The sequence below is a fragment of the Sipha flava genome, unplaced genomic scaffold (assembly GCF_003268045.1).
Source record: "Sipha flava isolate LNK unplaced genomic scaffold, YSA_version1 130_pilon_pilon, whole genome shotgun sequence".
In the NCBI taxonomy this organism is placed as follows: Eukaryota; Metazoa; Arthropoda; class Insecta; order Hemiptera; family Aphididae; genus Sipha; species Sipha flava.
The window spans coordinates 1,765,808-1,781,853 of NW_020271756.1; the positions used below are offsets into that span (position 1 = coordinate 1,765,808).

The 16,046-nt window shown below is 26.7% G+C and overlaps 2 protein-coding genes across 5 annotated transcripts; both read right to left on the bottom strand.

Annotated features, from left to right (window-relative positions):
• Positions 1–7,147: 7,147 nt before the first annotated feature.
• Positions 7,148–11,892, bottom strand: LOC112694558 (adenine phosphoribosyltransferase-like). Of its 3 annotated transcripts, none has more exons than XM_025570064.1 (7): positions 11,650–11,891; positions 11,444–11,538; positions 11,328–11,383; positions 11,099–11,243; positions 9,601–9,838; positions 7,747–7,825; positions 7,148–7,335 (listed from the first exon to the last, which is right to left on the bottom strand). In XM_025570064.1, exons 4-7 carry the CDS (start codon positions 11,188–11,190, stop codon positions 7,199–7,201), a joined length of 546 nt encoding a protein of 181 aa, XP_025425849.1. In that variant the 5' UTR covers positions 11,191–11,243; positions 11,328–11,383; positions 11,444–11,538; positions 11,650–11,891; the 3' UTR covers positions 7,148–7,198. The 3 variants fall into 3 exon arrangements, with proteins under 3 accessions (XP_025425849.1, XP_025425848.1, XP_025425850.1); XM_025570063.1 differs by having other exon boundaries at positions 11,328–11,387; XM_025570065.1 differs by lacking the exon at positions 11,328–11,383 and having other exon boundaries at positions 11,650–11,892.
• A 1,308-nt stretch (positions 11,893–13,200) lies between these two features.
• Positions 13,201–15,409, bottom strand: LOC112694517 (adenine phosphoribosyltransferase-like). 2 transcript variants are annotated; one of them, XM_025570010.1, is made up of 5 exons: positions 15,242–15,409; positions 14,602–15,119; positions 14,054–14,291; positions 13,872–13,950; positions 13,201–13,382 (listed from the first exon to the last, which is right to left on the bottom strand). In XM_025570010.1, exons 2-5 carry the CDS (start codon positions 14,694–14,696, stop codon positions 13,246–13,248), a joined length of 549 nt encoding a protein of 182 aa, XP_025425795.1. In that variant the 5' UTR covers positions 14,697–15,119; positions 15,242–15,409; the 3' UTR covers positions 13,201–13,245. The 2 variants fall into 2 exon arrangements, with proteins under 2 accessions (XP_025425795.1, XP_025425794.1); XM_025570009.1 differs by lacking the exon at positions 15,242–15,409 and having other exon boundaries at positions 14,602–15,235.
• Positions 15,410–16,046: the final 637 nt, after the last annotated feature.

The following is a 16,046-nucleotide window of genomic DNA, read 5'->3' on the forward strand; positions in this document are numbered from 1 at the left end:
AAACTCCAAAACTAGAACAGTTTAAGTTCATTAAATTTTAATTCCAATGAACGATCAGATTGAAGTTCTAAAAGTTGTTCTTTTTCAACTAATCCTAGATGTAGTATTTCATCTGATGTTACTGCAAAAAGAATGCGCGCCCAATCATATTCGTTAATAGGCAAAAATGGGGATTATTTTTTCATTTTTTTCTTTTAAAATTATGAGATGATTTATTATCAAATCAGATGTTACTTCTCCATCTGGATCAAAATCTGCTGTTAATAAAAACATTTGCAGTTGTTTTTTTCTACCTGTGATATCCAAAAATTAATTTTCCATAAGAACCCATGTAATTTATCAGACGATGTTAATATGTTTTCATCTTTACCTTGCATATTAGAATTAAGGATATTTAAATGATTAAAAATATCAGCTAGATCAACAAGTTTTGCAGACCCTAACGGATTATTTAATCAAGTTACGAAATCACTGTTTTGGTCTTCATTATTGAACAATTGCAACAATTAATTTTTCATTTCATAAAATCTGTTTTAAACCTTACCTTTTGATAATCATCGAATTTTATTATGTAAAACTAAAACTTCATAACGAGAACCAGCTTCTTCACAAATTTTTTTAAGAATTCGAGTTTTAAGAGCTATTGATTAAATATAATTTACCATTTTAATTACCAAATCAAGAACATTTTTAAGCTCATCTGGAATAGATTTAATCATCAAAGCTTCACGATGTATAAAATAATGGGTTGAAATAATATTTAGAAAATCTTGTTTTAATCTAAAAACAAAGCCTTTAAATTTGCCAGTCATAGCAGGAGCTCCATTTATGCATACGGATATACAATTAGTCCATAAGATTTCATTTTTTTTTTAGAGTATTACTAATACAATTATATATATCTTGCCCGGTCGATGTGGTTAATAATTCAGAACAAAATAAAAATTGTTCAATAATCTCGTTGTTTTCGAGAAATCGTATATAACTTAATAAATGATATTTTTGACTAATATCGGTCGATTAATCAATTTGTAATGAAAATTTTCGGCCATCACATAAAATTTTAGAAACGTGTTTTTGAATGTCGAAAGACATATCGTCAATTCGTCGAGAAATTGTGTTATTTGATAATGGAACACGAAAAACTTCTTTCTCAGCAATCTCACCTAACATTGATTTTACAATTTCTTTGCAAGCTGGTAATATTAAATTTTCAGATATAGTATGAGGATGCATTTATTTAACTATTAAGTCAGCAACTTTATAACTAACAGTCTGAGCTTTATCAGATATATTTGTTAATTTTTCCTATTGTTTTGATTGTTTTACATTTGATGATAATAAGTGACTAAAATAAGTTTTGTCTTTATTTAACAAATTACCGTGTTTAGTAGTAAAATGCCTTTTTAATTTACTAGGTACCATACATTCGTTACTAAATTTTTCTCCACATACCAAACACCGAGGAATAGGATGAGTTTCTAATCCACAAAAAGTGAAACCAAAATTTAAATAATTATCATGGTACTTACGGCTAGCACCAGAAGATTGTGTACCAGATTTGATGGTGTCAGTAACTGACTTTTTCTCTCTCTTATTCTCGCCTCTATTTTCATCATAATTGTCAAGCTTTCTTTTTATATTTAAAAACTTATCCATATTTATTATATAATGAACTTCACAAAAGTTCAATAAAATTTGGGCTGTCGTGGAGTGGTTTGAACGTGGCTATTTCATACGACCGAATAAATTATCATTTAATATTTAAAGGACAAAAATGTATAATACACAGAGCAGTTCTGTGATATTTATATATATACAAGTACAGGTATCGAAAGATAATACTATTATTACCTAATAACGATAATAATAACCAACATAATTATATACGTATTATTCGATAAGTAGATAATATTTATCCTAAGTGTGTCGTGACTTATAATAACTAATAATAATGGGCCGCCCATAATAATGGGAAAAAGTTTGGGAACCGCTGAGTTAAACTATAATTTAGCATAATTAAAAACTTATACGATATCACTGGACATCGCTTAGTAAGACAATAACGGCATTTGATTGCATAATGCATATTGACACATTCCTATAAAAATCTATCATAATCTGACACTTAGATAGGTTTCATACTGAAATGGAAAACATAAGCGATACTAAAAATATATTGTACTAGCTCACCCGACAATCGTTGTTTTGTCATATAAATTATTTCTAGAGAATATTTTGCTAGAAAAAAATAACTTATTTAATATAAGTGTGTAAGGATATGGTATATAAGTGGAAGATGTATGGAGTGCTGTGAACAGTGACGAAATATAAAAATGAAAAAACATCATTTATTTTTTTAATAATTTATTAAAATTGATCTTTTAAAATTATATATATCGCTAATTATGACAATATTAGTAAAAAACAATATTAATCTCTTAATACAACAGAGTGCACAATATTTTTTGTGATTCTATCTTTTGCCAACACAAACAAACTGGATGGTTCGAAAGCACACCACGTAAAGTTGGTCCGTGTGAAAAACATGATGTACTCAAATCTAAGCCACAGACAGACATCGTTTGGCCTTGAGACTTTTTTTTTTTTAATTTATGAAACGTTGTAGATTTACAATTAGCTTCAACAACTATATATAAAGTTAACATAATATAACATAATATATAAATATAAATGTTACAATAATTTTAAGGAGAAGGTATAGGAAAATAAGATGAAAGTAAGTGGTTGACAACTGTGTTTAAGAGAAGTAATAAGGGGTTAATTATGGCTTTGAAATCCACGAGAAATTTGGAGATCAAGCTTTCGGACGTAGCTGTTGAGGGTGAAGTTTTGGCAGTAACATTGGCATATGAACTTTTTATTTCTGGTTAGAACTGGAGGTTATTTTGTTTATAGACGGAATGGTGTGATTGAGCACCGGATGACAATAAGTTTTCAGTGATGGAGATTTTCTGTGGTTTCTACTAAGTTTTTTAATCACTGGACATCCTTTGTATGAGGCTGTGTGCGGCCCCAAAATAGGACACACTTGGCGAGTTTTGATGGTGATTTGGTACAATTTGAAGTGTAATGGTTTTCTCCACATTTGACACAACATAAGGATTGGTGGCAAAAGTTACTAGTATAATAATAAGTTCGACAATCGTGGCATTGTGGAAGGGAGAGTTTTTTCCTGGGCAGCTCAATTTTGATTCTGGTGTGAAGAAGCAAATCTAATTTGAGAATATCACTGTTATTATCAGCAACTTTTAGATCAATTCGAAAAAGAGGCAAAGATCTTTTAGCGGTACGATGTACAATATTAGAGACCCGAATAACTTCGTGGCCAATATCAAATAAGCTGGCTTGTATGTCTTTCACAGCAGTAAACGGGTGGAGGTGCCTGATAAATACAGCATATGGTTTCAAACTATTAGGCAGGTATGTGTGGAAATTTATCTGTTCATTAGTGATAAGATAATTATAAACTAGATTATAATTACTGATGCCATCAGTGCGAATAATCAGGTGCTTTGGGGTATTTTTAAAATTAATACCCGAAGGAATGACAAGGTCGAGTAAGGATTTCTTGAGCGTGTAAAATTCGTAGCCACCGCTTAAATAGAAAGGCGGTGCAAAAAAAAAATTTGTTTTGTACCTGGAGTGATTTCCACGTGACCGGGCAAAGCGTTGCACTGGACTTTGAAAGGAATTGCGATAACGGGAGGGTTATACACCTCCTGATCGAAAATGTTGTCCTTGGAGAGTGAAACATAGCGATTTAGTGTGACGAATACTTTACTTTGATTGCCGCTAGATTTTGTGGGTGAAGATGATAACGAAGAGGATAAATTGCATTTCGAATAATTCCGAGACATTTTTTGATTAATAATATTAGATTAGGCTCATTAGAGTAGTGTACAAAAGATAACGGACAAACAAAAACGACGTCTGTTCATGTTGGACGATGAATGTAAACTGAATAAATCAAGCATTTAAAATAGTATTTTCAATAACATAAATAACGTTAAAATGTATGATAAATTAACATTGTGTGGAAGATTAGTGATACATGGAAGGGAAGAAGATTTCCAGCTTAAACCCCACACCTTTGAGTTGTATCTTTATGAAACTAATTTATGTTGTATAATTTACTCATTGGCGTGCGAAGGAGTTATGAATGAGGAGGGGGCATATATTTCTAATGCAGATAACATGTACAATTAGATCCAACAGGCCTCCACGCTCTCAAATAAATCATTGCGTTTAATGAATAAAAACATTTACAATTATGAATATGTATTGTGACTAGTTTCAAGTATAAATGTAGTCAAGGAAAATTTTTAAGTTAGGAAAAGTAAGAAAAAGAAAAATGACAATACGAGGAAGTGTATCCTTCAACTACTTCTCCTCCCCTACCCCTATAAGTTTTCCGCTGAATTCACTGAACACTAACTTAAACCAGCAGTCACTTTGTGAGATGAATACTATGCCGTTTCACTGAACGTTAAAAATTCAGAATATTTTGACAGTCAAATTAATTTTTTTACCAACGTTTGACGTTGGTGGTTTAGAATTACCTATTTTCTTATTGTATGAGATAACTGATATATTTACGAATATTGTCGATTTTTTTTTTTTTTCTATTTATAATTATGTGGGGTTTATTTTTTATATTATTTGATGAAATAAATATGGTATGCACTGAATTTTGTATCAAATTTACTATTTTTTTAATTGGGCATAAAGTTCCAATTTTTAAATAAACTCCTCCCATTTACTCTGAAAAAGTGTAATTAAAGTATGACATACTTTAATTGAGTTTATAATTGAGTCTAGAGTCTAGTCTATACTCTATTGATTGAAATTTAAATATAAATATAAACATTTACATATTAACATATGTAAATGTACAAGTATGAGATTTAATCATCTATCATATCGATGAATATTATGTGGATACTAAAAAAAACTGAATTTGATTAAAATCCTAATAAATACAATTTTATTTTGATTATAAAGATAAGTTTATGTATTTTTATTTTTGTATTCCCCATATATTATATTAAAACGATGAATTTTTGAATTAAGATATTGATATAGAATTTTAAGTATTTTATGGATAATATTTTCAAAAAACTTACATTAAACTTATTTGTTTTTTTAATTTTTCAAATGGATTTCCTTATTTACGTTTATAGATTTTAATAAATAAATACGTAAATATTATTTCGAAATATTTAACTGATGTATATAGAAATATTATTACGGCCCTTGATAACCGTTTAGCAACGAAAAAGATTGTAAATTTTATGAACTGAAAATCAATTTATATTCTTCGCTTACACATTATACTGCAATTTTCATATACAGTGGCGCAACCAAGATTTGTTTTCGGAGGAGGGGGGTTACACATTTGAAAAAAATTGAAATTTGGAAGGTTTTTGATGGGGAGAATAAGGTAAAGTTGAGTTAACTGAATATTTCGAGGAATATCACAGGCCCCGAACCTTCCCTAGTTGAGCCACTGCCTACACATATCGTTAATGTTTCACGTATAATTCATAAGTGCATGCAAATTCTACGGTTCGGGAAAACCTTAACTTCAAAACGATTCTTATAATATATTAAATAATTGTCTACATATGAAGTACATGAAAATGTATAGTTTTAATAAAACATTTTATTTTAATTAATCCTGCAGCTTTTACAGATTGATATTAGTAATAACATAACATACGTATATGTATATTAGAATAGTTCCGGGCCCAATTTTTAGGATTCAGATCCTTTCACGGTATTCCGGTATTTATATCAAATATAATGATACCAGTTCTGTTTGTTCAGTAAAAAATAACTTTCATAAATCTCCATCTTTCCATGTAAAACGGGATTTATAATGTGCTGTTTAAAAAATAAATGTTATTTAAAATATCGACATTTCGAACATTTTCGATTTCTCATTGTAAAATCTCAATAGATATTATATATTAGATACAATAAGTGACGCTATACGACTGCGAAACCTCAATACTAAATAAGGTAGAAAAACGAATCCTAGAGAACTTTGAAATGTGGTTTTAAAAAAGGATGCTGTGAGTGAGTTGGATAGAACACCGTACCAATGAAAGCATACTAAGTGAAATAAAGATAGATACTCAAAACCATCAAAGCAAGACGATGGAACAGGATTGGTTACATATTGAGGCATGAAAATTAACTAGCTTATAGAATAAAAGAAGGGAAAATTGAAGGTAAGAGTGGTCGAACTTAATTTTTTGGACAAATTATCTCCGATGCCACACAATCAAGCTACACAGAACTGAATAGGTTAGTTGGAAACAAGGAAGAGCGGAAAACGCGGATCAAACTGCAATACCAATCATCAGGTTTAATACGAGAAGAGGGAAGTACCTAACATTTCATGCACATACACTTGTAAAACGACTGAAGAATACGAGCATTTTAATACAATCATATTAATTAATTCTTTTATTGTGTAATATATGTTTAATTTAGATAAAAAAGATTTATGCAATTCAAAAATAATTCTTAATCCTCAATAGAGTAAACAATAAATAATTGTTATTATTACACATATATAATATGCACTTTACTCATACTAATTGGTATAGTATAACCATTGTTGTAAACTGTAGTTAACAAGCATTTGAAATCAAAGCTAACCCAAAAATGATCAAGATTTTGTTGAAAGAAAATATGAATTATATCAAATCAACACAATTTTATCAACATGAAATTGAAAAAATAACCTTTCAAAGGATAGTCAACTTTCTAATAAACACTATGTAAAACGTTAACATTTTTAATTTTAATTTTAACTACCCTAGTATTTTTAAACAAATATAAAACTATTATAAATAAAAAAAAATTCTTCATTCAATTAAATTACTTTAACTTTAATATTAATATTTTTGTAAACTTATTTTAGAGTGATAATTGTTCATATGTCTACGAACTTAAAAAATTAATACAAAAACAAGATCCATAAGATTCCAAATACAAATACATATTTAAAAATATAGTATTAGTCCTTTGATCAGATAATTGATTTTCTTTTAAATACTCGATAGATTTACAAATATATTAAATGTTTCATTATAGGTAATAAAAAAAAAACTCATTTATTCGTCAAAAGAAAATATATTATTTAATAATATTAATATTATTATATTTAATATTGAATGAATGATTTCACAGGAATGTCAAGTTTCTTTCTTCCTTCTAAATCACATAATTCCATAATAACTACCGCTTGAACTACTTCAGCTCCAGTTTTCTTCATTAGTTGTACTGCAGCTTGAAGAGTACCTGAAATAAATATATTATTCTTTTAATAATTCAAAACCTTAATGTAATTATAACAGAACAGAGGACTTGATATTTGTTTACCAATTAATTAAGAACAATTTATCTATATTTTTTAATAATATAGTACAGTCAAAAAAGGACACTCACAGGTGTTCAATTAAAAGGCACAATAAATAAACTGTTTTTTTTTTCAAAACTTAATTTTTCTCTTTTTTCATAAGATCAATCTTTCAGATTATAAAATTCCTTTGATCAAATAAAGTCTTGTTTTAAAGTTTAAATAGTATGCCTACAAGAAACCATTTAAATTGAATTACTTTTCTGTTAAATACATTAAACGTAACTTAGTGCTTTTTAATTGAATGGAAGTGATCTAATAATATTTATTAACAAATTATTTTAGTTAATTACCACCAGTCGCTAATAAATCATCAATAATTAGCACTCTTGTTCCTTCTTTTAAAACACCTAATTGAACTTCCAATACATCCTGCAAGTACAATTTTAAAAACAACATGTTTAAACATAAAATATCAATTTGTAAAGTAACAACATTTAATTTGATAAAAGAATCTTTTAAATTTTTAATTGATAGCAGTTATTAATTTAGGTAAATTATAGACAAAAATTAATTTTCAAAATTTAATAAGATTTTAATTTAAAAATCCTCATATTTTTTTTTATTATTCAACCATACTTGCCATTATTGTACAGAAGAGGCGGTTTGACATTTTTCAGTTGGTGTTTCAAGAAAAGGTTATACCACTCATCCACCACAAAATTACATTTCAAAAATTATATTTTTTTCTTTTTGCTGTTTATGAAGTTGATGTAATTATTGTATCTACCAATTTTTAATTTTTACAAATCAATTAGTCAACAAACTATGATATTCATGATATCATATTACCATCAGTAGAAGGAAGATTTACATGCAATTGCATATTTATTCTGCTTGGTCGTATAATATGCTAAGATAGCACAACATTTGTTCAATGGCACAATGATTTAAACAATCAAATATTTTTAGACCATATTTTTGCAAATTTCGATTTTTTTTTTTTATATATATATATATTTTTTAAATATTTACTAGGTATTGTAATACAAGAGGTAAATCTGTTTATGAAAAATATAGAAAAGTATTACCAAAAAATTAAAACTACAACATACTAAAATATTAAAACTTTTAAATGGCAAAAGTGAATCAATTCAAACCAACGAGGATTTACCTCCAAATTATTACTTTTGAAGACGAGGAAAATAATTTTCAAGATATAAAATTTGTCAACTGACAAACGCCAATCAATGGTTTTTAATGTGCATTTAGGAAAGATCATATCATTAACTATATATTTTTGATATTAATTGATTACTCGTTTTCTTATAAATGAAAACTACGTACGAAATAATTTTTGTCAGTAAATCCCTTAGAAATTAATAAAAAAGTATTTTCAATAGGGTTACATAATTTTAAATATAATTTTTTTCTAATGTATTATTTTAATTAAACATTCAAAAATAATTTTTTTTTCTTTTGATAAATTTTAAATGTATATTTTTTTTTCTTTAATACATATTTCAACACATTAGTGCATATACTTGTGCATGTTAAAGATTTTTAGCACATATTTGGTTGGTTTTTAATACATATAAATCCGTGCTTTACCTATCAGCTACCAAATGCAAGTGCTCGTCTATTGAAAATAATACCCATCCCCAATTTTTTGGTGGTTAAGTGAAACATAGAAAAACAATGTTAAACCATCTCTATCAAACAGCAGTGTCAAATAGATAACATGGCAGTAGCAGTGTGATAAGAAAAATCTGGGGATCTCTGTACTTGGATGATATTACCAAATACAAATAATACATCAACAAATCAACTACTGTCACAAAACATTATAAAACTGATAATACATAACTTAATTTAAAAGCAATTATTCATCTAATGACTTCTTTATAAGAATAAGTACAAATTTTATATATATATATATTTGATATTCAAAAAAATTATCAAAGCAACTAGATTGGGCTAAATTTACTGATAAATACTGCTTCACTAATCTACCTGATGTTAACTATAACCTTCTTTGATTATATACTAATTCAATAGTTAAAACTGATAATACATTTTTAATTTAATTTTAATTAACTTTGAATATATCATTGAAAAAATTATAAAAATCAATTTACTAATTGGAACAAATTTAAACATAAACTTGTGATAAACACATATTCTTTACATAAATAAAATATAATTACTTTAGCATACTCCAAACTATACTCCAATTGAGCTACTTTTCCAGGTAACTTTCCCTTTTTTCTTACTGGAACACAAGGAACATTCAAATATAATGCCATTAAAGTACCCAACAAAAATCCTCGAGCTTCCAACATTGCAACACAATCAACCTTACCAGCAACCTCATTACAATATTTTTTTAAAATATTATTTAACAACTTTAATCCATCAGTGTTTTGAAAAACACTAAATATATCTCTGTAAATATAAAATTTTCAAACAATTCATTAATGTATACATTTTTTTTTACATTTTTAAGAATAAATTTCAAAATTTTTAAATTGTTAGTGCTCTCAAATGTTACTTATAACTAACCACCAAATGTTTGGATTCATCAAAACATTGATTTTTCAAATATTGATTAATTCATAATTATAGTTAATTTTAGAGACTTTTTACACTGGAAAACTACTAATATTAAATTACTGACATTCAAAATAATACTAGCAGTGTTAAATATGATATTCATGCCAAAAATGAATAAGAAAAGTATTCAAATTACTTGCCTAGGCAGTCAATAGTATGCTGAACATCATGTAGGGTATGTATTTTAGGATACAATAATATAAAATATTACATTACTAGATAGTACATTATAGTATACCTAAGTGATAAGTGCCAATTGAAAATAAATTTGCAACCAAGCAATACACAGGAACTAAACAAGGAATTTAATCAAATGCACATGTTAAGTTAAAATGTCAAACCAAAAAGTTTTAGTGTATAAAAAATAATATTGTATGCAGTTGAAAATGGCATGCACCAACTTTATGCAGCAATAAATTAATTAAAAATAAATTAAAATAATAAAGATATTTTGATTAAATAACATTCCAAACCTTGTATTTTACCTAACATAATCAATGGCATTCTATAGAAATTCTAGGAATTATATAAATGATCTAGGTATAATTTAAAATAACGTAAAAATTGTATAACATAAAATACAAATAGTACAAGGAATTCTATAGAATTCCAATATTCAATACTTTGCAAGTAACTTATATATCATACATGTTATAGAAATAACTGACTAATTATTATAATATAACTATTAATCATTTTATGAAAAACATATTTTTTTTTTTTTTATAATTGTAAGTGAAAAAATTCATCATTAACAATTTAATTGTGCCAAGAAAGGATTATGTAAAAAATTCTTTAAATGTTTGTAAACTGTAAAAATATACAGAAAATAATTTACTAGACTTAAAAATTTGTGTAAAACACACATTAAAACTACACATGAATACTACCAACAAAATGTCTAAAAATACATTAATTTATTTTTTTTTATCATAAGACAAAAATTAATTTTTAAATACTGTAATTTTATAGCAGGAACCAGATATAAATAATTTCAATATAATATTTAAAAACTATGATTAGCATACAAGTTACTACATTCGTCAGTTTTTCTCCTGATACCTGAAACAAAAATTGTTAAAAATAATCTACCTGAATAATATTCCAGGCAGAGGAAAATCTGGAAACGATTTTATGTAACCCTTCAAGGCAATTGAATCTTCTTCAATACTACTATTTGACATTTTGACTTCTGATAATAGAATTCCAGCACACAAGCAAAAACAGATTAATCGGCCTAAAGTAAAATAAAATATGGATTAACTAAGAATAATAGCGAACCACCACGAGACAATAATTTGAAAAAAAAATGTTCTCTTACTGAACGTATTGCCACGAGATCGATAACTGCAAGTGTTAGAATCTAACACTTGCAACCTATCTAACAGTTTGATAATATTATAATACCTATGTTAAAATTAAACGATTATAAATTACTATTTGTTGTCGTTATCTATTTTGCTACTCTAATGGCATCACCAATGTTCCCCGATTCCACTGGTGCGTTCTGTGCACACAATGAGTCAGTCAACCTTTAAATTAAACAAGATGAAAAAAAACAAAACAATTAACGTTAATCAACGTAGATAAGGGTTTTTTTTTTTTCATTAATGAGATATTTTAATTAATGCGATAAATCCTACCGGTTGAATGATGATAGGTTTTCCTCCGTTCTGTTCAATGTTTTTATCTATTCTATGGCTCTGCACGTCTCATGTATAAGTTAATGCACGTCAGGTAAAGCACTCAGGTCACACTTCATGAGTTCACTGATAACTGTTGCACGTTTTCAAAGAAGCATTGATCACAGGATAAGTCGACTTATCGCGTTATAGCTGATTACAACCCGTTGAGCACACGAGCGTCCGGAACACATTTAATTATACACGATTATAGCAGAATGTTTTGTCATTATAGATATGATCTATCTATAAAACATAATATGTACTATATTTTAGTAAAATCTATCTATAGTCGTGTCCAGAAGCAAATTTCTTATCAAATTGGACTTATTATAAATTATAATTTTTTCTTCTATCACGGTTCTTGTACTCACAAACGTCCAGAAACGGCACAAGAGCAAATAATGCTTAAGTAACACTTATTAAAAGTAAATAATACAAACGTATAATTTATTAATAACACTTTATATATACAACTAGAATCAACAATTTTGACAAAATCAAATTATGTTAATGAGCATAAAAATATATTCTCTTAAATAAATATAAATATTAAATTTAATAAAAAAAAAACACAATATCATTTAATTTTAATAATTACAGTAAATTCTTGTTATTTTCAATTTCAAGGAGAGGGAAAAGTGTAACTAATAGGATAAAAATTAAAATTTAAAAAAATTATAAAATTTGTTATTGATTCTTAAGTTCGAATGAAATTTGAACGTACTAGTTTTATAAAGAAAGAGATCTGTTAAACAATTTCATCCACTGAAAACATTTTTTTTAACATATAATTTTTTACTTATATAATAAATCAGCCATATTCAATCTTTATTTATTTGAAACATGAACAAATTTTTGAAATATACGTTTCGCAAGTGATAACATTATAATTTGATTGTTTTTTTTATATTAACGGTAAAGATTGGGAGATTCAGATAAAATTAATATTAACGACTCATTCATTTAATTTATTCTAATTTAATAAATATTAATTCAAAATTAGTGTGGTTTTTGATGTTGAGAAATTTTTTTCATTTTATTGGACGGATTATAGTTGCTGCTCGGAACAAGTTATCAAGAGGTGAATCAATCAGCCAATTTCTATACACATTATTTCCATATTATATTTTTAAATACTGAATTCTCCCATGTATGTTGATATGAAATTAGTTAATAGCAAGTAGATACATTTTTGTTCTTTTCTTTGAAAATTAAAAATTTGAATCATACTTTATCTTTTTCAAATTGCTTTGCATGATTATATCCCATTACAACTAACTGGTTAATACTAGTTTTTAAGTAACAAGAATCATACGAACATATTAGTTTTTTATTTATTTTAATAATTGTGAAATATTGTACTTTTTCATATGGACTCAATTAGTTCTTTTAGACCCACTTATACTTTAATTACAATTACTAAATGATTCAGTAATATAAAACAAAAAAAGGAAGCAATTTTTTTATTTATAATAATCTAAATAAAAATTTAAAAAAAAATAAATGCAATAATATAATAATAACATTAATATAATAGTAAAAATATTTTTATTTTTATTCTGACAATATTGATACAATGGGGAAATCCAATTTGTTTCGCCCGTTTAACTCCAATTTTTCCATTAAAACAAATCCATGTACAACTTCTCCTCCACATTTTTTTATTAACCTTGAAGCTGCTTCAAGTGTACCTGTTTAAAAACAAGAATATAATTTGTAACCAAAGTTCAACTGTTAAATAATTCTAATAGCTGATCAATTATCATTTTATTACAAATAATTGTACATATTTTAATATATATTTATCACTTAAATGCTTATTTTCAAATTAAATCTTAAAATATAAAAATGAGAATTAATTAAATCAAATTTCTAAACATATATGTCTATAGCACTTAAAATTGTTGTATTCATAATAAATAACTGCTGTAATGTTTACGACAAAAGCAAAATAAAAAATTCTAAAAAAAAAGATTAAAATCAAAATAAAACTGTAAAAATTTTCATTAAATCTTAGAAATGTATAAAAATTGATTTTTAAATGTTCTTCAAAATCAAAAAAAAATGTTTCAATGCATTTGACTAAGTAGATACATTTTATAACAATTAAATACCTACATAATTCATCTAAGGTCTAACTATTAGTATAAAGTATTTCTTTTATATCTAATTGTTTATACCACCAGTAGCGAGGAAGTCATCCACTAACAATATTCTCTGTCCTTTTTTTATGCTATTCAACTGTAATTCCAAAGAATCCTGAATAAAATTAAATACATATACTATGCATTTATAAAAATTTTTTAATAAAAATATTTTAAACAAATAAAATTAATAAAACAAAACAATAATAATCAATTACCTCTCCATATTCCAAGACATAGGACAACTCAATTACTGGACCAGGTAAACTCCCTTTTTTACTTACGGGTATACATGGTACATTGAGTTCTAGCGCTAGTATTGGAGCAATCATGTAACCGCGACTCTCCAACATTGCTATGCAATCTATTTTACCATGAAAATTAAATGAAATTTGTTTCAATATTCTATCCATCAATTGTATTCCATCTGCAGAGTTAAATACTGATAATATGTCCCTATAATATAAAAATATATGAAATACTTATGTTTGATACAAATTCTAATAATTTTAAAGTTCCTATTGATTTTTTGTTACTTTTTTTAAATATGAAACCCTGAAATTGCAGTTAAAAATTAATTAAAACATATCAAATGTTATAAAGATTTAATATTATTAGTACCATTGATTTTATAATATATATATATATTATACATAGTATATTATAAAATCAATGTTAGTGCAGAATAAATTAAAAAGGCATAACTATTAATTTTGAAACTGATTATAAATCAATATCAATATATGTTCTTAATTGTATGGCTCACTTATAAAGTATTCCTGGTTTAGGGAAATCTGGAAAATATTCAATATAGTTTTTTAAGTTATTGATGTTATCTTCCAATGTATTTGTAGACATCATGACATTTACTTAAAAACTGCTTGAAATTTTAATCTAATTACAAAATTGGATTCAACAGGGTATGAATTTTCAACCAGTTAAATTTAAACATGTACTACTGAACTAAAAAACAAAACATGGACACTTCAGAAATAAACTTCACAAAATTGGATTCAACAGGTTATTAATTAATTTTCAACCAGTTAAATTCAAACATATACTATTGAACTAATAACAAAAAACGGACACTTCAGAAATAATTAACTGATAAAACTTCAGTTATAGGCACACTAAAATGTCGACAGAAAATTATAATTATCAAATGGTTGTTTTATTTTTAAATCTATTTCACATTCTTCATGTGAGACTTGTAACACGATGAATGTAATAATGAATGTTGCGATAACATGGTATGTAAATGTTCAATCAGGCTAGTGCACTCTTCTGTAGACAGACAATAAAAAAAATTGTTCTGAATTATTATCGCAAGTATTGTATGAACGGCAGTAATTCAAAACCGTCAAGTAATAACATTAGTGTTACTCAATGCTCGATATTACACTGACATGGTGGTCCTATTTTAATGATATCCCAATCGAATAACAATACAATAAGTATCATTAAGAGGGCGTCACACCCGCATGTGTTGTCTTCGTCTGACATACGTACAATATGGCAAATTTGCGTCCAATGATTGAAATTTAGTGATGTTAGCCATACTATGCATGGTGTTGCTTCTCGATAACCACCGATAAAAAAGTTATAATCGGATGTTTATATACCTAGGTATATGTTGGTGTATATTACTTCAATTATAATCAAGTATGATAATATATTATGTGATTTACTTTCAAACTGATAGATAGCAGTATGTAATTAAAAAAATTTAACTATTTATCGATGGACCAGTATATATATATATGGAGGTGACAATATTCTGTTTTTCAATAATTTTAAATCAAAAAATATGTCTATGGATAATAATAAAAATATACCTGTGTTAATAAATATCTAAACTTTAAATAATTTCTAAGTAAAGTTCTACAGATAAGTCAAATATTTTATTTGTATATAAATAATGCACTATTGTTGCCAGTGGCGTTCTCAGACATTTTCAATGAGGGGGGCTCTGAAAATTTACTAGAATACAAAAGTGGGGAACTCTGATAAAAAATCACATTATCACAAATTGTCAACAAATTGTTAAATTGATAACGCGGTCGTGTCATAGAACATGTTCTATGATCGTGCTCCAATCCAACTTGATAACCGTGATACTGGTAACTAATGACTAGGGCTCGGATTTTGTAGCAAATGCTTCTTTTGAGGGGAGTGTGATAGAAAGATAATTCTTTTATATAAATACGTTTT

Bases quoted from the DNA above. Each gene is read 5' to 3' on its own strand.
- LOC112694558 (XM_025570065.1), bottom strand. From the start codon at position 11,190: ATGTCAAATAGTAGTATTGAAGAAGATTCAATTGCCTTGAAGGGTTAC. The intron at 9,839-11,098 runs GTAGATTATTTT...TTATATTTACAG, and splicing joins CTGCCTGGAATATTATTCAG to AGATATATTTAGTGTTTTTC. The intron at 7,336-7,746 runs GTAATTAACTAA...TATTTATTTCAG, and splicing joins TGATTTATTAGCGACTGGTG to GTACTCTTCAAGCTGCAGTA.
- LOC112694517 (XM_025570010.1), bottom strand. From the start codon at position 14,696: ATGATGTCTACAAATACATTGGAAGATAACATCAATAACTTAAAAAAC. The intron at 14,292-14,601 runs GTGAGCCATACA...TTTATATTATAG, and splicing joins AAACCAGGAATACTTTATAA to GGACATATTATCAGTATTTA. The intron at 13,951-14,053 runs GTAATTGATTAT...AATTTTATTCAG, and splicing joins ATGTCTTGGAATATGGAGAG to GATTCTTTGGAATTACAGTT.